This window comes from Salmo trutta, chromosome 11 (genome assembly GCF_901001165.1).
Source record: "Salmo trutta chromosome 11, fSalTru1.1, whole genome shotgun sequence".
Lineage (NCBI taxonomy): Eukaryota > Metazoa > Chordata > Actinopteri > Salmoniformes > Salmonidae > Salmo > Salmo trutta.
In genome coordinates, this window is record NC_042967.1 from 924,096 (window position 1) to 948,317 (window position 24,222).

Here is a 24,222-nt window from a genome sequence, read left to right on the forward strand (position 1 = left end):
TTTGCTCGGATGTATATACAAAGTCATCTTATAATACAGTTTGAACATTTTATCAAGGGTTGAACTATGATAGTGTGATGGAAATGAAGTATAACATTTACATCACGCTAGATAGAAGATACATGATGTATTGTATTGATTTAGAACTATTACTATGATTTTGCAGGAATAACGCTAAACCTTTGTAAGAATAACACAATTTTTCAAGTGTTCTGAGAGATTTGGTGTTATGAACTCTTTAGGGACAGGTTGAAACATGAAAAAAATGTTTTGCACACCCTCCCCCCTCAAATAAAAAATAATGATTACCACCATAAATAAAAATAACTGTAGCAACCCTGTGTTTATAAACGTGGATATCGACTTCAGAAAGTTGAGGGTTCGCCGACCACAAGCTCACTCTCCCTGCCTGTATCATTACGACCAGAGCCGGCTGCAGACAACTATCAGCTAGGGGGAAATCGCTTTTTCAATATGTTGATGCTATATTTATAATTATATAAAATATATGCAATACATTTTCCATCAACAGGTTTCTTGTGCCAATGCACCACACACAACCAATAAGCAACATATAACTGCATACTGATTACTGACTTCGAGCGCTTATCATCATGGTTTGAGTCCTCAACACCACAACCAAGAAGAGTATGTCAGTCTCGACAAAACAGAAATTACATCCTCCTTACTCAGTATTGAAGGCTTGTTTTGACAATCTCCAAATGTCATGAAACCTTTGTGTGTTTTGTAACAGATGTCTCTTTATATTAATCGAATGGCTGTTAATCAAGGAACCTACCAGGTACAACCCTAAATCCGTAAACTTGGGCACCCTCATAGATATCATCCTGACCAACTTGCCCTCTAAATACACCTCTGCTGTCTTCAACCAGGATCTCACCGATCACTGCCTCATTGCCTGCGTCCGTAAGGGGCCCGCGGTCAAACGACCACCCCTCCTCACTGTCAACCGCTCCCTAAAACACTTCTGCGAGCAGGCCTTTCTAATTGACCTGGCCTGGGTATCCTGGACGGATATTGACCTCATGGCGTTAGTAGAGGATGCCTGGTTGTTCTTTAAAAGTGCCTTCCTCACCATCTTAAATAAGCATGCCTCGTTCAGAACATGTGGAACTAAGAACAGATATAGCCCTTGGTTCACTCCAGACTTGACTGCCCTTGACCAGCAGAAAAACATCCTGTGGCATACTGCATTAGCATTGAATAGCCCCCGCGATATGCAACTTTTCAGGGAAGTCAGGAACCAGTTAGGAAAGCTAAAGCTAGCTTTTTCAAACAGAAATATGCATCCTGTAGCACTAATTACAAAAAGTTTTGGGACACGGTAAAGTCCATGGAGAATAAGAGCACCTCCTCCCAGCTGCCCAATTTACTGAGGCTAGGAAATACTGTCACCACTGATAAATCTACGATAATCGATAATTTCAATAAGCATTTTTCTACGGCTGGCCATGCTTTCCACCTGGCTACCCCTACCAACAGCAACTTGCCCAAGTCCCCCCCGCAGCCGTTTCTCCTTCACAAAAATCCAGATAGCTGATGTTCTGAAAGAGCTGCAAAAGCTGGATCCCTACAAATCAGCTGGGCTAGACAATCTGGACCCTCTCTTAAAATGATCCGCCAAAATTGTTGCAACCTCTAACTAGCCTGTTCAACCTCTTTCATATCGTCTGAGATCCCTAAAGATTGGAAAGCTGCCGTGGTCATCCCCCTCTTCAAAGGGGGAGACACTCTAGACCAAAACTGTTACAGACCTATATCCATCCTGCCCTGCCTTTCTAAAGTCTTCGAAAGCCAAGTTAACAAACAGATCACCGACCATTTCAAATCCCACAATACCTTCTCCACTATGCAATCTGGTTTCCGAGCTGGTCATGGGGGCACCTCAGCCACGCTCAAGGTCCTAAACGATATCATTACCGCCATAGATAAGACAGTTTTCATCAACCTGGCCAAGGCTTTCGACTCTGTAAATCACCGCATTCTTATCAGCAGACTCAATAGCCTTGGTTTCTCAAATGACTGGCTCGCCTGGTTCACTAACTACTTCTCAGATAGCGTTTAGTGTGGCATATCGGAGGGCATGTTATCCGGACCTCTGGCAGTCTCTGAGGGTGCCACAGGGTTCAATTATCGGGCCTACTCTTTTCTTTGTTTATATCAATGATATCGCTCTTGCTGCTGGTGATTCTCTGATCCACCTCTACGCAGACGACACCATTCCGTATACTTCTGGCCCTTCCTTGGACACTGTGTTAACTTCTCTGGGCTAGGTGGGACGTGACCGTCCCACACTATTCAACAGCAAGTGAAATAGCATGGCGCAAAATACAAAACAGCAAAAATCTCATAATTTCATTTTCTCAAACAATCAACTATTTTACACCATTTTAAAGATAAGACTCTCGTTAATCTAACCACATTGTCCAATTTCAAAAAGGCTTTACGGCGAAAGCATAAAATTAGATTATGTTAGGACATAAACTTCACAAGAAAATCCACACAGCCATTTTCCAAGCAAGGACATGCATCACAAAAACCAAAAGCACAGCTAAAATATTCACTAACCTTTGATGATCTTCATCGGATGGCACTCATAGGACTTCATGTTATACAATACATGTATGTTTTGCTCGATAAAGTTCATATTTATATCCAAAAACAGCATTTTACATTGGCGCGTGATGTTCAGAAATTGTATTCCCACCAAAACCTTTGGTGAATGTGCACATCAATTTACAAAAATACTCATCATAAAATTTACAACAGTTATTGAAAGAATTATAGATACACTACTCCTTGACGCAACCGCTTTGTCAGATTTCAAAATAACTTTACGAAGAAAGCACATTCTTGAATATTCTGAGTACATAGCTCAGCCATCGAAGCAAGCTATACAGCTACCCGCCAAGTTCTGGCATCAACAAAACTCTGAATTAGTATTATAAATATTCTCTTACCTTTGCTGATCTTCGTCAGAATGCACTCCGAGGACTCCTACTTCCACAAGAAATGTTAGTTTTGTTCGAAATACTCCATATTTATGTCCAAATACCTCCGTTTTGTTTGTGCGTTCAGATCACTATCCAAAGGCATACCAGAGACGAAAAGTCAAAATGTTCCATTACCGGTCGTAGAAACATGTCAAACGTTGTTTACAATCAAACCTTAGGGTATTTTTAACATAAAACGTCAATAATATTACAACCGGACAATAGCGTATTCATTCAAGAAGAAAAAGAAGGACGGGCGTGCTGTCGGGTTCGCGCATCACCAAGCCCTTTGTCCTCAGGCAGTCCACTCATGGACTGCGCTACTAATCTTTGCCCAGTAACAGGAGAATGATGGAAAAACTTTCTGAAGGCTGTTGACAGCCAATGGAAGCCTTAGGAAGTGCAACGTGACCCCACAGACACTGTAGTTTCGATAAGGATTCAAAACAAGAACTACAATTCTCAGATTTCCACACCTCCTGGTTGGATTTTTCTCAGGTTTTTGCCTGCCATATGAGTTCTGTTATACTCACAGACATCATTCAAACAGTTTTAGAAACTTCCGAGTGTTTTCTATCTAAATCTACTAATAATATGCAAATATTTGACTCTGGGCCCGAGTATTAGGCCGTTTACTCTGGGCATGCTTTTCATCCGAAATCGAAAATACTGCTCCCTATACCCTAAAAAGTTAACAAACCTCCAAACGAGCTTCAATGCCATACAACACTCCTTCCGTAACCTCCAACTGCTCTTAAATGCTAGTAAAACTAAATGCATGCTCTTCAACCGATTGCTGCCCGCACCTGCCTGCCCACCTAGCATCACTACTCTGGACGGTTCTTACTTAGAATATGTGGACAACTACAAATACCTTGGTGTCTGGTTAGACTGTAAACTCTCCTTCCAGACTCACATTAAGCATCTCCAATCCAAAATTAAATCTAGAATCGGCTTCCTATTTCGCAACAAAGCGTCCTTCACTCATGCTGCCAAACATACCCTCGTAAAACTGACTATCCTACCGATCCTTGACTTCGGCGATGTCATTTACAAAATAGTCGCCAACACTCTATTCAGCAAACTGGATGTAGTCTATCACAGTGCCATCCGTTTTGTCACCAAAGCCCCATATACTACCCACCACTGTGACCTGTATGCTCTTGTTGGCTGGCCCTCGCTACATATTCATCACCAAACCAACTGGCTCCAGATAATTTCTAAGTCTTTGCTAGGTAAAGCCCCACCTTATCTCAGCTCACTGGTCTCCATAGCAACACCCACCCGTAGCACGCGCTCCAGCAGGTCATCCCCAAAGCCAACATCTCTTTGGCTGCCTTTCCTTCCAGTTCTCTGCTGCCAATGACTGGAACGAATTGCAAAAATCACTAAAGCTGGAGACTTATAACTCCCTCACTAACTTTAAGCATCAGCTGTCAGAGCATCTTACCGATCACTGTACCTGTACACAGCCCATCTGTAAATAGCACACCCAACTACCCCATTCCCATATTGTTTTTTGTTGTTGTTGTCTTTTTTGCTCTTTTGCACCCCAGCATCTCTACTTGCACATCATCTGCACATCCATCCCTCCAGTGTTAATGCTAAATTGTAATTATTTTGCCACTATGGCCTATTTATTGTCTTACCTCCCTAACCTTACAGCATTTGCACACACTGTACATAGATTTTTCTATTGTGTTTTAAACTGTACATGTATTTGTCCCATGTGTAACTCTGTGTTGTTGCTTTTGTCGCACTGCTTTGCATTATCTTGGCCAGGTTGCAGTTGTAAATGTAAACTTGTTCTCAACTGGCCTACCTGGTTAAATAAAGGTGAAATACATTTTTAAATGAAAAAAAAAAAAGTTTGGATGATGGAATGGTATTAGAGTTGAGTGGATGAACGTGAGAAGGTAGCCGACCAGAGAATTTGGAAGTACTGTAGCCTAATCAGATTAAAACACTGACTAGTTTATGCTAGGGTGACCAGACGTTTCTGTTTTCCGGGGACAGTCTCCATTTTTGGTGGTCTGTTCCCGGCTGGAGCTGTCCCCGGAAATGTCCCCGTTTTTAACTGTGTGCTAAAAACAGACCGCAAAGTGAAATTATATTTTACATGGCAAGAAAGACCGGGCAGCAGAGCCTACCGGTTGACGTCTAAATCGCGTTGTGCTTGTTTTGTCCAGCAGAGGGGGCTGCTCGCTATAGCAGCTTCATTCACTCTTCTTCTACTAACTACTTGCTCGCGCTAGTTTTAGAGAAAACTGCTGTGGAAAACTCGGCCAGAAGCTAGCAAGTGTCAAGTGAATTCACAACATCACCCCAAACTTATTTTCAAGGCAGGTGAGTTACAATCGTTTGAGATACTAGCTAGCGATGTTATAATGTTACAATTTATTATATAGATAGTGTCACGCCCGCTCCCGCTCTTCCCCCCCGGCGCTCGTGGGCGCCAGGCTCCCCAGTATTGGACTCAATCACCTGTTTACTACCTCCCCTATATTTGTCAGTTCTCCATCTCTGTTCCCCGCTGCTGCATTGATTGTCGTTTGTCATTGTGTATCCGTGTGCTGACGTTTTTTTGGTCTTGCTCTTTGTCTGTTCCTAATTAAATGTCAACTCCCCGTACCTGCTTCTCATCTCCGACGTTGGTCCTTACAGATAGATGATCTGCTCTATAAGGTTTTAAATAGGTTATGCTAGCTAACGTTAGTCTACATAGCTAAGTTAGCTAGCTAGCTAGCTAGGTTAGCCAGCTACTGTCATGGCAGCTAGGTTAAAAAACGTTCACATGTAAACATTCAGTGGACGGGCTATTTTGAAAATATGATTATATTAAATGAATGCACAATTCATTATGAGAATATTTATTTGTAGATTACAATTTTAATGGTTTGGCATTATAAGAAGTAGTGTGAAAATATACTTTGAAATTTTCATGGATAACATTAGCATAATGTTTTCTGTTAAAGAGTTGAGAGGAAGGCGAGGAGGAAGACTGAATAGGAAGAAGAGTGAAGGTGATATAGGAGGAAAGGTAAAGATATGATTACAGAGCCTGCCAATTTATTATTCCAAACAATGTTTTTCAGATAAAATACAAAAATGAGGCAAGCAATGGGAATCTGTTAACCAAAGTAGTTTATCTAATAGTGTACTATTCATTATTAAAGATTGCCACACATAAAAGTTAATACATGTTAAAAGTGAAATAACTAATATTTAGGCATTATTGAAGCTTTAGGTTCTAGATCAAGGAATAGCCGCTCAGATCAGAAAGGAGGCAGAACACTTGTTATACTTTCCTGAATAATGGGCCTGCTGGGAGCATAGGCCTATGTGGACACACACTATATAGGACGACTTCGGAGAATGATGATCGGCAACAGACAGCGCATTAGTATGTCACGATCGTCTAAAGGAGTAGACCAAGGCGCAGCGTACTTAGAGTTCCACATGTTTAATAAATATGAAAACTCACCAAAACAATACAGATGAAGACGAAGCGTGACGTTCTGGGCTGCTCACAGGCAGCTACACAAACACAAGATCCCACAAAGCACAGGTGGGAAAAGGCTGCCTAAGTATGATTCCTAATCAGAGACAACGATAGACAGCTGCCTCTGATTAGGAACCCTACTCGGCCCAAAACAAAGAAATACAAAAACATAGAAAAAGGAACATAGAACGCCCACCCATGTAACACCCTGGCCTAACCAAAATAGATAACAAAAAAAAAACTCTCTATGGCCAGGGCGTTACAGTACCCCCCCCCAAAGGAGCGGACTCCAGCAGCAAAACCTGACTCTGAAGGGGAGGGTCCTGGTGGGCCTTCCTACGCCGGCGGCTCGGGTGCGGGACGTGGACCCCGCTCCACCCTTGGCTTCGGCCACTTAGGTGGCGCCCCTAGCTGCGCCGGAGGACTGGCGGGCAACGGCTGGCGGGCGACCCTGGCTGCGCCCGGCGGCTCCGGGCTGGCGGGCGGCCCCGGCGGCTCCGGGCTGGCGGGCGGCCCTGGCGGCTCTGGCCCAGGATTCACCAGGCTGGGGAGACATGAAGGAGGCCTGGCCCTGGGCGCAGGCACAGGACTCACCAGGCTGGCGGCTCCGGACAGGCGGGCGGCTCTGGACAGGCGGGCGGCTCTGGACAGGCGGGCGGCTCTGGCGGCTCTGGACTGGCGGGCGGCTCTGGCCCAGGATTCACCAGGCTGGGGAGACATGCAGGAGGCCTGGCCCTGGGCGCAGGCACAGGACTCACCAGGCTGGCGGCTCCGGACAGGCGGGCGGCTCTGGACAGGCGGGCGGCTCTGGACAGGCGGGCGGCTCTGGCGGCTCCGGACTGGCGGGCGGCTCTGGCCCAGGATTCACCAGGCTGGGGAGACATGCAGGAGGCCTGGCTCTGGGCGCAGGCACAGAATTCCCCCGGCTGGGGAGACATGCAGGAGGCCTGGCTCTGGGCGCAGGCATAGGACTCACCAGGCTGGGAAGACATGCAGGAGGCCTGGTTCTGGGCGCAGGCACAGGATTCCCCCGGCTGGGGAGACATGCAGGAGGCCTGGCGCTGGGCGCAGGCACAGGACAGACCGGGTCCTGACGACGCACTGGAGGTTCTAGAGCGCACGGCCTGCACAACCCGTCCTGGCTCGATGCCCACTCTAGCATGGCACTTGCGGGGGGCTGGGATGTAGCGCACCGGGCTATGAGCGCGCACTGGAGACACCGTGCACTCCAACGCATAACACGGCACCTGACCAGTACCACGCCGCTTCCGGTAAGCACGGGGAGTTGGCTCAGGTCTCCAACCTGACTCTGCCACACTCCCCGTGTGCCCCCCCCAAAAAATATTTTGGTGCTGCCTCTCGGGCTTCCTTGCCAGCCGTGTTCCCTCATACCGTTGCCGTTGGTCCTTCTTTCCTGCTGCCTCCGCTCTTCTGAGTGCCTCTACTTGTTCCCATGGGAGGCGATCCCTTCCGACCAGGATCTCTTCCCAAGTGTAGGATCCCTTGCCGTCCAGGATGTCCTCCCATGTCCAGTCCTTTCTCTCCCTGGCCCAGGATCCTTGCTCCTCCTGGGCACGCTGCTTGGTCCTTCTTTGGTGGGATCTTCTGTCACGATCGTCTAAAGGAGTAGACCAAGGCGTACTTAGCGTTCCACATGTTTAATAAATATGAAAACTCACCAAAACAATACAGATGAAGACGAAGCGTGACTTCTGGGCTGCTCACAGGCAACTACACAAACACAAGATCCCACAAAGCACAGGTGGGAAAAGGCTGCCTAAGTATGATTCCTAATCAGAGACAACGATAGATTAGGAACCCTACTCGGCCCAAAACAAAGAAATACAAAAACATAGAAAAAGGAACATAGAACGCCCACCCATGTAACACCCTGGCCTAACCAAAATAGATAACAAAAAAAAACCTCTCTATGGCCAGGGCGTTACATAGTATCAGAAGAGAAAATACAGCCAGACTGTCCTGCTACTGTGCCTTTCTATAATCTGTCCTGAGTAGACCCACAAGTGATCCTAATGGAATAAAACATTCAAATAACAGGTCTTTTGAACAATTACTGATATGAACATTTTACTCAAGTTTACACCATGTAGTACAATTTTACTCAATTGTACACTTGAAAACAATAATGCAATTATTAATTGGATTGTGTTGTAAACTAGTCTAGGTTGGATCATTTTATTGTCCCTAAACAAGACCAATCAGGGATCTTTTTGAGCTGTGTGTCGTTACTGTTCTTTCATGCGCAATGACGCAGCTAGCCTCTCAGCTGCCTAGCAGCTATTCCTCTATCTGGATGTATGTGGATATAAATTGAACATTTGTGAAGATTTGAATAATTTTTTGTGTGGTGTGATTGATAGTCAACCTATTGCAGATCTTGACAAACGATTCACCTACCATGATTGTCACTATGGATAGACAGTTGACTGGTAGACTATCCAGCTAGCACATAATAGCACATATGTTTCTTAGAGCTTGGTGAGTGTGAGGTTGTCCTATGGTTATTTTGCATACAACCTTCCACAACATTCTGGAATGGTGCAGGATACCCAGCTAGCACATACACTATGTATAGAAAAGTATGTGGACACCCCTTCAAATGAGTGGATTTGGCTATTTCAGCCACACCCGTTATTGACAGGTGCATAAAATTGAGCACAAAGCCATGCAATCTCTATAGACAAACATTGGCAGTAGAATGGCCTTACTGAAGAGCTCAGTAACTTTCAACATGGCACCATCATAGGATACCACCTTTCCAACAAGTTAATTCATCAAATTTCTGTCCTGCTAGAGCTTCCCCAGTCAACTGTAAGTGCTATTATTGTGAAGTGGAAACGTCTAGGAGCAACAACGGCTCAGCTGCTTAGTGGTAGGTCATACAAGCTCACAGAATGGGACCAAACTGCCTCTGGAAGCAACGTCAGCACAATAACTGTTTGTCAGGAGCTTCATGAAATGGATTTCCATAGCCGAGCAGCCGCACACAAGCCTAAGATCACCATGTGCAATGCCAAGCGTCGGCTGGAGTGGTGTAAAGCTTGCCGCTATTGGACTATTGGAATCTGCCCCAATGCATAGTGCCAACTAAACTTTGGTGGAGGAGAAATAATGGTCTGGTTCAGTCTAGGCACCTTGGTTGCAGTGAAGGGAAATCTTAACACCGTATACAATGACATTCTAGACGTGGCAACAGTTTAGGGAAGGCCCTTTCCCATTTTGCAATGACAATGCCCCCGTGCACAAAGCAAGGTCCATACAGAAATGGTTTGTTGAGATCGGTGTGAATGGACTTCACTGGCCTGCACAGAGCCCTGACCTCAACCCTATCAAACACCTTTGGGATTAATTGGAATGCCGACTGCAAGTGGTGCTCGACCTCACTAATTCTCTTATGGCTGAATGGAAGCAAGTCCCGTAGTAATGTTCCAACATCTATTGGAAAGCCTTCCCAGAAGAGTGTAGGCTGTTATAGCAGCAAAAGGGGGACCAACTCCATATTAATGCCCAAGATTTTAGAATGAGATGTTCGATGAGCAGGTGTCCACATACCTTTGATCATGTAGTGTAACATTTTGAGAACCATGTTTCTTTGGAGGGAATTTCAGTACTTCAGCGTAACGTTTCCTACAGGTTTCCTCATAGTTCTATTTAAAGTAATGTTATCAAATTGTTCCGAGACCGTTACGAAACAATGTTATTCTGTTAGAATTTCAGTACTTCAGCAGAACATTTTCTACAGGTCTCCTCATGGTCCTATTTAAAGTAATGTTCTCAGAATGTTCAGAGAACATTAAGAAACAACGTTCTTCTGTGTGAATTTCAGTACTCCAGGATAATGTTTTCTGCAGGTTTCCTCATGGTTCTATATGAAGTCATGTTTTCAGAACATTAAGAAAACTTTCCATAAAAACCACAAGAAAATATTACTAATGTTCAAAGAATGTTCTAAGAATGTAATTTAAAAATAGATACAGTGCCTTGAGAAAGTATTCACACCACCTGTGGAAAAGTGTAGTGCATAAGTGAAGTGCCAAAACACCTAGATAGGATGGGCATATGCAAACAGATGAGGAAATTGGCTATATATGGAAGACATGAAAACCTGCAAAATGGTGAATGTAAATCAGGGAAAAAATGTACTACCCTCCCCTTTGCCCAATAAAAAAAACACACAGCCCTACCCAAAGCAAAACAAAAGTTAGACAACCCTCCCGTTTTGGAGCAGCCCTCCCACCCTAGTACATTTTCAAAATGTCCTTTAGAGAGAACATGACTCAGTTTCAGTTTAAACTACAAACAATGAACCTTCACTACATACTGTACTACAGCTGTAGGATATTAATTGACTAGTATTGTCGCAGCAAAAATAATCCTGCAGCATGTTGCTTGATTGGTGGTTAGGCTATTAGCCGGCCAAAATTAGGCTACATGAAAAGTGAAATACTGTTAATATAACCATGTGTTATTGCATGTTTTCAGTGAATTTATGTAAATCATGAAGCCCATCTGCATTTCCCACTGTGCAGAACAATTCTCAGCAACAAAAGAGTGATCAAATTAAGATCATACATCTGTACAACGTATATATTAAACACACACGCTCGAAAGCACAGAACATCCACTTACCTTGATGCAAAGGGGAGTGTACCGCATCAGGTTTTGAATCACACCTGTTTGGGTGAAGCTGACCCCTGCTGAAAAAAATAAGAAGATTTCAACTCTCAAACAACTCTGCCAAAATGGACTTCAGAGAGTAAGATCGTTGTGTTTCACCTAAGAGAGTAAGTTTATGATGGACATTGTGGTACAACTATCCTTGTGTGATATTTAAAGTGTTAAATTCATTGTATTATTGTCTGGAAACACATGGGTCCCCTGAAAATACAAAAAATCTATATAAACAAATATAAGGCAAGTTTATTAGGTGTCAACACATGAACTCGATTAAACTTAAAGAACAGTGCATTACAGTCACTTAATACAAGATTTGAATGTAAACAAAGTCTACCTTTGTGACTGCACACCTGGCATTAATCTATGCTCCTAGATTTTAGCTCAGCAGGCTAAAGCCCGGTCTCTAGATCTGGGTTTAAACCCCAGTCTGCCATCATACCTCTGAGAATGCACCTCTGGTGTCAACCGCTGCTCCTTCCCGGCAAAGCTGTCCACCCCGGGCGAGTCAGGGTTGGTGGAGCCGCTGCTCAGCCGGTCGCTGCTCTCGTATCCCGACTCAGTCCTCTGGATGGTCCAGGTGTCGCTGCGCAACAGGGCTTTGGGCCCGCCCTTGGCCCTACTCCCGCTGCTTCCACCCCCTCCACCGCCCCGGTCGCCGTGCCCACTTGCCCTGCCCTCCGATTCGAGGGAGCTGTGGCTCTCCGTCTCTTGCCGCTGCTCGTCCTCGTAAATCGTCATCAAGTACTTCTGCTGCTTGCACTCTTCCCTCATCCTGAGACGGTCCCGTTCCCGCTCTTTATCCCTTTCCCGCTCTTTTTCCCAGTCCCGGTTGTCCTGTTCGCTGCCGTGCGGGATCTCCTGACAGGAGGGTTTAGCGAGCCGGGGGCTACCACCGCCGCCATAGTGCTGCTGTTGTTGTCGCCGTTCAAGGTCATTCAAGACGCTGTCCACATTCAGAACTTCCCGGATGGGCCTCCAGGAGGGCTTGGCTTTGTTACGGCCCACTCCCGACCTGCTGCCCTTATCCCACGCGTCCTGGCTGCCGTCCTGTTCTTGGCGACCAGGGGAGGTTTCCTGTCTCGAACTGTGTCCGCCAAGGGCACCGGATTGAGAGCATGGGTCCTGGAAAGCTCTGCTCTGGTGGGAGGATGACAACTTGTCAGCCCGTGCTCCACTGCCGCCTCGCAACCTCTGGTCAGCGTGCTGCCTCAGCCCGCCCTCAGAAGGGGATCTGGCATAGGCCATATCTAAACAGGAAGTGACACACAGATGTAGGATCTTAATGTGTGCCAGTTTGCTACAGCAGGACAATAATTCTGCAGCAACATGAAATGTGAATTATGTGGATTATAATTAATGGACATTTTTGTAGGGGTTGATACATTAGGGCAGATCAAGTCTGAAATTTCAAAGTGGAAATTACAAACTTTAGAAATTCTAAACCTCAAATACACTACACATTTACATTTTCCTAGATTGCTCGAAAGTTCACCTGCAACAGGGTGATCAAATTAAGATCCTACATATGTAAGAAACAGCATTTTTATTTTAGTGTGCCAAGCATGCATATTGTACTTGTGTAGCATCGTAAAATGTATTTAGGCCTACAATCTACGTATAAACTTAATCTAGGTGGTTTTTAAATATATTTCTCAGGATTGGATAAATGTTGCATGAACAATGAATGGCTCGATTGAAAGAAGAAAATCTCCTGCACTTGGTCCAAGGTTTATATCGGAAAAGTTGAAGATATTTGATATAGGATACAAAGCCTTCCAACATCGTCCAGATATTCCAAAAGACAATATTACATAATCTTTCTCTGAATATTCTGTTTTAGGTGGAATTTTGCGTAGAAAAATATATTTGGAAAGGGCACTTTTGGGACACATGCCACATGGTCTTCTGGGAAACACTGGCAAAATGCAAAGCACATTGTTTAGCTTCATCAGAAAACTTACCTCTGAACTGAAAATGTAAGAATAATACAGTAGCCTAAAATTTAGAAAAGCAGGTCACACAAATAATAAAACCTAGGATTAGAACTACACAAAAAAACAGAAAGTGGTGAAGCACTCTGGAACCAATTATTTCCATCTTGCATGGTTCTATTTGCCCTGAGACAACTTTATCTGTGTAGGACAGATGGTATGCTATTTTCTTGGAGATTGGCCAGTCCTGTAAAACATTTCCTGACTCCATATTGCTGCCCTTAGGTTTGGGGCCACATCTAAAAAACAATGCACCAAAACATTATCCAAGTGACCCTTCAGGCAATCTATTGGAAGTGCACCGCATCATATCACATTATAGTCAATACTATTTGTGTCTATAAACAGTGTGAAGAATCATCCAACCAATCTTGAAGAGAAAACCCTTGTATCTTAATAATCTACAATCAGGTTAACACAGTCAAGTATACATTGATTTTGGTTGTAGCACTGGTTGGTTGAATAGTTCACTCATCACACACAATATTAAGTTTGTGGTAGTCAGTGACAAGTAACTGCCTCTGATTCAATGAATAGTCATTTAAATTTTTGTGCAAGTTAAAGTTGCCACTTTAACTTGTTATGGATAGGGGGCAGTATTTTCACGGCCGGATAAAAAACGTACCCGATTTAATCTGGTTATTACTCCTGCCCAGAAACTAGAATATGCATATAATTAGTAGCTTTGGATAGAAAACACTCCAAAGTTTCTAAAACTGTTTGAATGGTGTCTGTGAATATAACAGAACTCAAATGGCAGGCCAAAACCTGAGAAGATTCTGTACAGGAAGTAACCTGTCTGACCATTTCTTGGCCTTCTTTGTCATCTCTATCCAAAACAGAGGACCTCTGCTGTAACGTGACACTTTCTAAGGCTCCCATAGGCTCTCAGAAGGCGCCAGAATGTTGAATGATGACTCTGCAGTCTCTGGCTGAAAAACAGTAGCGCATTTGGATAGTGGTCGATCTGAGAACAATGAGACGGGTGCGCGCGTGCACGTGAAGAGGCCATTTTACACTTTCAGTCTTTGAACGAAAACAACGACTTCCGGTCGGAATATTATCGCTATTTTACGAGAAAAATCGCATACAAATTGATTTTAAACAGCGTTTGACATGCTTCGAAGTACGGTAATGGAATATTTTGAATTTTTTTGTCACGAAACGCGCCGGCGCGTCACCCTTCGTTACCCTTCGGATAGTGTCTTGAACGCACGAACAAAACGCCGCTATTTGGATATAACTATGGATTATTTGGAACCAAACCAACATTTGTTGTTGAAGTAGAAGTCCTGGGAGTGCATTCTGACGAAGAACAGCAAAGGTAATCCAATTTTTCTTATAGTAAATCTGAGTTTGGTGAGTACCAAACTTGGTGGGTGTCAAAATAGCTAGCCTGTGATGGCCGGGCTATCTACTCAGAATATTGCAAAATGTGCTTTCACCGAAAAGCTATTTTAAAATCGGACACCGCGATTGCATAAAGGAGTTCTGTATCTATAATTCTTAAAATAATTGTTATGTTTTTTGTGAACGTTTATCGTGAGTAATTTAGTAAATTCACCAGAAGTGTTCGGTGGGAATGCTAGTTCTGAACGTCACATGCTAATGTAAAAAGCTGTTTTTTTATATAAATATGCATGTATTGTATAACATAATGTCCTAGGAGTGTCATCTGATGAAGATCATCAAAGGTTAGTGCTGCATTTAGCTGTGGTTTTGGTTTTTGTGACATTATATGCTAGCTTGAAAAATGGGTGTCTGATTATTTCTGGCTGGGTACTCTCCTGACATAATCTAATGTTTTGCTTTCGTTGTAAAGCCTTTTTGAAATCGGACAGTGTGGTTAGATAAAGGAGAGTCTTGTCTTTAAAATGGTGTAAAATAGTCATATGTTTGAAAAATTGAAGTTTTCGGATTTTCGAGGAGTTTGTATTTCGCGCCACGCCCTATCATTGGATATTGGAGGGGTGTTCCGCTAGCGGAACGTCTAGATGTAAGAGGTAAAACTGTTTTGACAAAAAGAGTATGGACACAATATACTGGTTCTTACACATGTCATCAGCGCTTGTCATTGTTTTTCAAGGTACCCCTCAAAGTACAGTAAAATGTTACCTTATGAGTATAACAATCACTGTAGTGCACGTTACCTTTGTGTGGATCTGGTTTTCGACGCCCTCTTTCGGCCTCCTTCTTTATCCCTTCTATAACCCTCTGGGAAGTCTCCTTGGAAGGAACCCGGTATTTGTTGGGACTACAAGGTGGGCCTTTCACTATGGTTATCAGGATTGGGATAACAAATGAGTTACAACACATGCTCATTTGTTTTGATTTAAAAACACAATTCAACGACACGATGTGGATACATGGCATTTAAAATCATTTAATATAACACAAAAAAGGTTTAACAACACTGTTATGTTTTGAGGTGTTTTTTTTAATCTTCGTTGTCTTCCTCCGCCAAAATCCAAGTCTGGGTCATGTTCTGCAAAGCACCCCGAAGTACAATGTTTTGAAATGGAAAACGAAAATGAGGTTCAATATGCTTCAAAGCATTTTCTACTGTTCTGTGCCTACTGGCCTCAATTTGGATCTTACCTCTTTTGTAGCCTGAGGTGGAGGGTGAAAGTAGCATCTGCTTATAGGGCCCCTGGTTGGAGCGGAATGGGCCTGCATTCTCCCAGACGGCATCCAACTTCTTCATCCCTGCTGCAGAAGCAGAACATCAGACAGGCATTCAGTGAGATGAGGTGAGAGCTAATGGCCACATTCCAGGCTGACTACATTTCAGATGCATGCCAGATCTCAGAACGCTTGGATGGCTGTTTAACATGTCAGCTATCCACATCATATGATATAGCAATCTGATGCTTAACTGCGCAGTCAATGACGTGGCACACAACCATTTGTTGTTGTAATGCAACATCTGCAATGCAGTTGGTCTGGAACGCAACCTATGTGTATGAAGGCCTTTGTTCCAGCCCTACACTAACCCAGCTGATTGACTTTCTTAACAGTTAGCAGAATAAAGTATGTTAAAGTAAGATTAGAATAAAATCCTGCAGTGGTGGCCAACTGCACAGGAGGAGAGCTGGCCACAGCTGCTGTAAGCTAAAACGCAACATTGGACAATGCATTTAAAAAAAACATTATAAAAAAGTTGCACTTTTTCCACAAGTGTTGTCTGCTCCTTTGGTTGTGTTTCTATGACACATGACATGACCCAGCTCAGTAGTTGGCCTGTCACAAACCTGTGTCTATCCTTGCCAAGGTGTTCTGCCTCACTAAAACAGCAACTGGCATTAGTTTACTCCATTTTCGGTAGCATCTAGCCAGCCCATGTTGCGTACCAATTCTCTACCCTGCTGCTTAGTGTGTACACATTTTCACTTGCCTTCACGGATTTAAAAGGAAAAGACTGGTGCAAAGAATACGGTGGATGCTCCCATGCCTCTGGAGCCACACCAGGCCCTCAAAATGCTTTCTTGTAAGGTCCAGACTAATATCTGATTCCTATTGGAATTAGGCCCTCAAAATAATTTTCTTGCTTTTGGAATCAACCCACATGCACAATTAGATAAATTATTTCATAAGCTTTTTAGGTCATGCTTTTAAATGCATGGGGAGGAGCGTCCACTTTGTGAGTGTACACTTCTGGAGAAAAGTAGAGAATTCGGACACCTAACCAGTGTTACAGCATACCAGCTACTCTTCATCAGTAGTCATCAAATCAATTTTATTGGTCACATAAACATGTATAGCAGATGTTATTGCGGGTGTTGTGAAATGCATGCGTGACTGTACAGTATATAGGGCAACCAGTGAGATTTGATTGTCCCATCCCCCCAAATAATTTTTGCTTTACTTGGTCACAGGTGCAGCAATATGACTTGAAAATTGCACTCTTTGTTTACTTTACAAAATTTGCCAAATATGGCATGGTAACAGTGTATTTATATTCGATTGGATTTCAACATGAAACAAGTATCTATGTAGTCTCTGGCGAGCCCACAATTTACGTTTTCCTGACCAGACAATCTCCAAATCGGGAAAAGGTTATTCTCAGACAAGAGCACTGCTAAAGCAGGTTAACAATGCCTAAAAAAAAACTATCAACAGCATCAATAATCTGGCCAATACTGCCCAAAAGCATCCTCACAAATATCCGTCCTTATATAAACCAATAATCTACATCAAACAATAACCCAACACAACACTTAAATTATTTACGCTTATCCACGTAACAATGAAAATCAAATCCCATTCCGAAAGAGGTGACCGGATACGACGCCCAGGCTAAACGGTCCGTTTCAAAGAGCAGGGCACCATTTCCGAAAGCAAACGTGTTGGATGTGTGATCTAGATAGAACCTTGTGTATGGCCAAGGCCATTGAAGCCTTATGATCACATCATAATGCATTCTACCTAAATGCCTTAAGTAAAGTGTTACCAACATTTTTGCACCAGGTGGTAGTGACCAAAAAAGTTAAGTGAATGTTTAACGACCCTTCACCTACCACGCCCCACACCTCCCATAAAGGTCTGCTACACTGGAAACTTACATTTTGGCTGAACGTGAGACACTCTCATTAATTTCAATATAACCTAGAACCTACAAAACTTTGCATAAAATTACGCTCTAGTTCTATTTTCAAGAATTTGAAGTGCGGCACACGGCCAAAAACTCGACTCATTGTGTAAACCAACCGTTAAGGTTTCGTCTTACCTGGCACTTCCCCGTTGACGTGGGCCTTGAAGCGGGGACACATAATGGTTTGTCTGGGTGCGTCCTCGCTGGAGACTGGGGTCCCCTCCAGGTTAGTGTAGAACAGGAGCAGTGGCTGGAAATGTCCCCGGATGCATTTAGAGGCCACGTCTTTCCACTTGGATCCGATCTAAGAAGAACATAAAAATAACGTAAAAGTGAAAAGAATGTTTTAATGTGTGACTGACATGTTTGAGACTAAACGCTAAATAGTAGCAACTAGTATGTTGACGTTTTTATTTACTTCATATAATGTGAAGTACAGAGAATTTGCTGTGTCTTTCTGCGTGTGTGGTGATTCCAAATGAAACATGGTCCAGTGTCGTGTTTTTGATGGTGAGGCATAGACCTTGCATAACTGTCAGCTTAACGATGGATAGTTCAAGTAAGATGTTAAAATGGCTTCCGTCTTTTGTGAGCCTCTCCATTTTGCTTTCATGTTTCATCATTACAATTTGGCAGAGCTCTCGGGAGAGCCTTTAGTTGATTGCTGAGCTTTTAAAATGTTTGTTTAACAAGGCATGTCAGTTAAGAACAAATTATTATTTACAATGACGGCCTACCCGGCCAAACCCTCCCTAACCCAGACGACGTTGGGCCAATTGTGCACCGCCCTATGGGACTCGCGATCACGGCCGGTCGTGATACAGCCTGGGATTGAACCCGGGTGTGTAGTGATGCATCTAGCACTGCGATGCAGTGCGCCACTCAGGATCCCAAGGATAGATCAAAGGATAGCCCAGCTGTTAAAAGGAAAGCATTGCTTTTACGGCTCCTGTCAAAAGAGTAATAATAACCTATTTTCTTTTATTCATTAAACGCAGATTATGTTTACCGGTCGGCAATGTTAAAGGTACATTACACTCCAAAATCAACACTTACCAGATGTTTTTGAACCTAATATGTAGTCTAACATCAAGATGAATCCCACGCCTTGGATTGTGGCAATCTATCTGTATGCCAACACCAAATGAATGAAAAAGAAAAGCACCGAATAAGATCTGGAAATTATTTGGTCCTTAATGTTCCAATTCATTTGATGTGGCTAGATCTACTGAATTGATGGCCTGGGACTTATCTCCACATAAGAACACTTTTGAGGTGGTTTTCAAAGTTTTGACATGACTTCTGCAACATCTGCACAAATAGATCATCTATGAGATATTAGAAGCATTTTTCTCAATTCATTTGAAACAGACACCAACACATTCATTTGAACACTCACTTCTTTCACGGTGGCGTCATCAAAGAAGACCCATTTTGAGGACTTGGTGTGATAAGCGAACGCAGAGTAATGTTTGCTGGAGAAACAAATCATTCCCACGAGATGTAACTCACTCCTTTTGGCGTTCTCATCAGTGACCCGGTTGAACAGCTGAAATATGACATGCATGAAATAGGACATACATGAAAGATGGCATACCAATGATCAATTAGGACAGGAATCTTCAACCAACATTGACACTTGGTTAATACTCAAGCAACCCTAATACAGCTATCCAGTCTGGCTACTTTACAGATGCCTGCCAGACCTGGATAGGATTTAGTCAGACTGGAATGTGAACATAATCATTGGACAAACATGTCGTCTCTTTGTGTGTGAGCCATTTCACATTTGAAATGTGTGTTCATAATTTTGTCCTTTGATCATACTTCACAATATGTGCCCCTAATAACTATGCGTTTAAATGGTAGTTACAAAGGCAGGTACAGTGTAATTACATTTACATATTGCTACAAACTACTAACAATTGTTATACCTGATTGTGGCATGAATAAATTCAAGGATTTACGAATAATAACAAGGTCACGTTTTACAATAAGTGTCCTTAATACCTACAGTATGTATTTACATGGTACTTACATAGGCAGGTGCAGTCAGTGTAATTATAGTGTATATGTTATAGCATTGTAACGTATAACTTACATCTGTTAGACCTGTTTCAACACTACACCTAAAGTTCCAGTATTCATGTAATTACACAGTAATAACTGTAGTAATAACATTGTAGTGCTGTCAGCTTTTCCTGACTTGTTTATCTCTTGTTATCATATTTTGTAATATCTCACATACATGCAAACATTTGATTTAGCGTTTTTTGTTTTCTTTCATGATCTTCATTTTTAAGTTGTTTTCCTCAAAATGGAGGCGTAGCTACTTTATTTTAGCGGTTAAAATGAGAAACAGGAAATCTTACAGATGAAACTGTATATACTGTATCTTGTATACTGAAGATTTGCCACTGGGGGTGTGTTTAAAACCAAAAGGGTCCACCAAATGGGATAAATTTCTGTGCAGAAATTACATAGTTGGACACCCATGTAAGAGTAAAAAAATTTCTAAAATGAAGAACTGTGTGGTTGAATGGGATTGGGGTGCTGTGTGGGCCAGTTGGTAGATCATGGCGCCTGCAATGCCTAGGGTTTGTGGGTTCGATTGGCAATGGGGCCACCCATACAAAAATGCCGCATGACTAAGTTGCTTTGGATAAAAGTCTGCTAAATGATATATATATATATATATATATATAGTTATTATTATCTTACTCTGTATTATTATTAAAATAAATTGATTAAATATTACATAATCATGTATATGAACCATACAGTCAACCCTCAAGCCAAATTTGAGGTAAACAATTAGCGACTAAACTTCCATTGTGCATCTTTAACTCTTACCCCCGAGAGGTTGAGATGTGGACCCAGTGACCTCACCACATCCTCTGTAAGGTCAGACTGCTCTGCGTCCCACACAAAGCCAATGGTGACGATCTCTGGGCGGTTCATGAGAACCCGACAGATCTTGATGCTCTGGCCACAGTTGCTCTGCAAAGACGATGAGAAACTATCATCCAGGAGAGATAATTAAAAGCAGAAATCTATATATAAATATATGTATTTTATTCCAGAAACCTTGTCAACTTTGCCATGAAACATGTTGCATCATATAGAAATCATAAACTATAATATATACAGCACTATGGTTGCGCTTTATAATAACTCCACGTAATAAAGAATTTATAATGGATTAGTAAATAGTTTATTCATTTATTAATGATTACTCCCACATTTGTAAATGTTAGTAACCTAGTGATTCATACATTTATGAACAACTTCTAAAGTATTTAATAATGATGTATAAGATGTTTAATATAAGTCCTTATAAACCATTTACTAATCGTTAGTTAAGTATTTTTGTGTGGCCTCATCTAAAGTGTGGGCTATATATACACTTTATAAATGTTTTGCGTGACCTGTGTCATTTATCACAGGATATGCCATTGGTAGATATTCCAGCAGTACCTCCTTAAGGTCTCAAAATGGCCCATAGAATATATCAATGGTTAAACAATAAGCACACAACACAGAGGATCCTCAAGAAAATATATTGAACATTTTATTCAAAAACAGTCAAACTGTTGTAATAGTGTGATGTGTACCTTCATACAAACTCTATGCTGAGAAAAATAACGAAAATGCTAATATATGCACATACAGTGCCTTTGGAAAGTATTCACCGCCCTTGACTTGTTACGTTACAGCCTCATTCTAAAATTGATTAAATAAATAAAAATCCTCAGCAATCTACACACAATACCTCATAATGACAAAGAGAAAACAAGTTTAGAAATGTTTGTAAATTTATAAAAAATAAAAAACAGAAATACCTTATTTACATAAGTATTCAGACCCTTCGCTATGAGATTCAAATTGAGCTCAGGTGCATCCTGTTTCCATTGATCATCCTTGAGATGTTTCTACAACTTAATTGGAGTCCACCTGTGGTAAATTCAATTGATTGGACATGATTTTAAAAGGCACACACCTGTCTGTATTAGGTCCCACCGTTGACCGTGCATGTCCGAGCACGACACAAAGTGGAGTGCCTGGAAACAGCCCTTAGCCGTGGTACATTTGCCATACATCACAAACCCCCCGAGGTGCCTTATTGCTATTATAAACTGGTTACTAATGTAATTAGAGCAGTAAAAATAAATGTTTTGTCATACCCATGGTATACGGTCTGATATACCATGGCTGTCAGCCAATCAGCACTCAGCGCTCAAACCACCCAGTGTATAATGATTAATAAACTATTTACTAATCCTTTATAATTATTATTTACACGTTGTTAGTTATTCTTAATGTTGTTAATATGAAAAATGAAATACAACTTTCATTACATAAAATGCAAAAATAGCTTTAATATCTACCTTTAATAATCCTGCGTGATAAGATTTTTTTGATCCAGGAACAGTAGAAAGGGTTAATGGAACAAAGCACTTGCACCAGGGCTGACGCACATTGAAGTGGTAGACCAGTGCTAGCCAATCGAGATGAGAGAGCAACAGTGGATAAGCCTTAACTGCTATTTATATCCCTAACACTAGTCTGGCTGCCTCTCCTTCAGGCCTGTTCCATCATAATGTCACACAGCAGAATGCAGAGAGTAGAAATCAGCTCGATGCGGGTTTGAATTAAATACTGTGGATCTGCATTCACTTGCTTTGGGATACTGCAGGTACAGTAGCTATAATATATTGTTCTGATGGTCATACGTTAAGGTTCAGTTCAATAAAACAGTATTGTAGTATTTACAGAGTAACATTTATGTGAAGATGTGTCCTATAGTTAATCAATCACAGAATGTTTTTGATACTGATAGAATAGCTGGTAGAATCCATTAATCGCTAGAGCCTTTCTGTATTCAGAAGATGACAGTGATTTATAAACAAATAACATCATGAACATTGCTACAGTAACGGACTTTCAGAGTTCAAAAAGCACAATCCCTGTACACTACATGACCTGACCAACAGTAATTGACTAACAGAGTGATTTGATTGGACGAGGAGTTCTGGATATTTTTTTTAAATAAAATGGGTTTGGACTATTTTGGTCATAGATTACATAAATAATCCATTGGAGTAATGTACTGCTAGAAACTGGGATGACGGCACATTGCAGTCACATTGTTCAGCAACAACTTTCTGGCTGCATAGATAACAGCATGGCCATATGTCTATCAAAACCAAATACATCACATTGGATATTAGACATCAAACTGTGGTTCATAATGAAAATGAGCAACATACCGGACAGTTCCGTAGGTCACCGAAGGTGTTTGCCGCCTGCAGCAATTCCCCGAACATGTCCGACCGAAGCCTGTCGTTCTGCCCCAAGACGCGGTCCACCTGTTGGCTGGGACACAGAGGGGGCAGGATATTAGGGGTGTCCTTCTGCACTGTAAATCACATAAGCCTTATCCAAACCTAACAGAAAGTGTAAGAGGAACAACGTATGTTGTGATCGCTTAGCAGGCTAGCACGGTCACACTTTGCAGTACAGTTACAGTAAAGTTATTACACTGTAATGACACACTGTACTTACACACACGTTATACAGTTATAATAGCACTGTAGCGTAAAGTCTTACCGACCACTAGCACATTATGCAGTTAGAGTACTTTGGTAAAAGAAGTTGTGGGACGACCTATTAGAGTAGTAGGTCTATTCTACAACTAGCTGTGCGTACACACCTGGTACAAGGCATTCACATAGGTTATTGCCTTACAGTTATTATAGAACGATGCCTATGCACTGTAATATAAAATGTTGCTAAATCCAATCAAATGTTATTTGTCGCATGCCTCGTATAACAACAGGGGTAGACTAAACAGTGAAATGTTTACGTACAGGTTTTTCTCAACAATGCAGAGAGAAAAATATAGAAACATAATAACACAAGGAATACATACACAATGAGTAATGATAACTTGCTAGACACTGAGTGTACAAAACATTAGGAACACCTGCTCTTTCCATGACATAGACTGACCAGGTGAACCCAGGTGAAAGCTATCATCCCTTATTGATGTCACCTGTTAAATCCACTTCAATCAGTGTAGATGAAGGGGAAGAGACAGGTTAAATAATGATTTTTAAGCCGTGAGACAATTGAGACGGATTGTGTATGTGTGCCATTCAGAGGGTGAATGGGCAAGACAAAATATTGAAGTGCCTTTGAACGAGGTATGGTAGTAGTTGCCAAGCACATCTGTTTGAGTGTGTCAAGAACTGCAACGCTGCTGGGTTTTCCACACTCAACAGTTTCACGTCTGTATCAAGAATGGTCCACCACCCAAAGGATATCCAGGCAACTTGACACAACTGTGGGATGCATTGGAGTCAACACGGGCCAGCATCCCTCTGGACCGCTTTCGACACCTTGTTGTCCATGCCCTGACAAATT

At 42.2% G+C, this 24,222-nt stretch overlaps 1 protein-coding gene across 3 annotated transcripts in view; it reads right to left on the reverse strand.

Annotated features, from left to right (window-relative positions):
• Positions 1-24,222, reverse strand: part of LOC115202061 (inactive ubiquitin carboxyl-terminal hydrolase 53-like) — a 52,037-nt gene that overhangs the window by 10,138 nt on the left and 17,677 nt on the right. Inside the window, exons 8-15 of one of the 3 annotated variants that reach the window (XM_029765922.1) lie at positions 23,067-23,172; positions 20,650-20,796; positions 19,196-19,345; positions 17,932-18,100; positions 15,804-15,911; positions 15,356-15,478; positions 11,654-12,461; positions 11,167-11,234 (exon numbers count right to left, since the gene is read on the reverse strand). In XM_029765922.1, the coding sequence (XP_029621782.1) occupies positions 11,167-11,234; positions 11,654-12,461; positions 15,356-15,478; positions 15,804-15,911; positions 17,932-18,100; positions 19,196-19,345; positions 20,650-20,796; positions 23,067-23,172 (1,679 nt within the window). Of the gene's footprint in view, positions 1-11,166; positions 11,235-11,653; positions 12,462-15,355; positions 15,479-15,803; positions 15,915-17,931; positions 18,101-19,195; positions 19,346-20,649; positions 20,797-23,066; positions 23,173-24,222 lie in introns of all 3 variants that reach the window. The other 2 variants (XM_029765921.1, XM_029765920.1) reach the window with 2 other exon arrangements.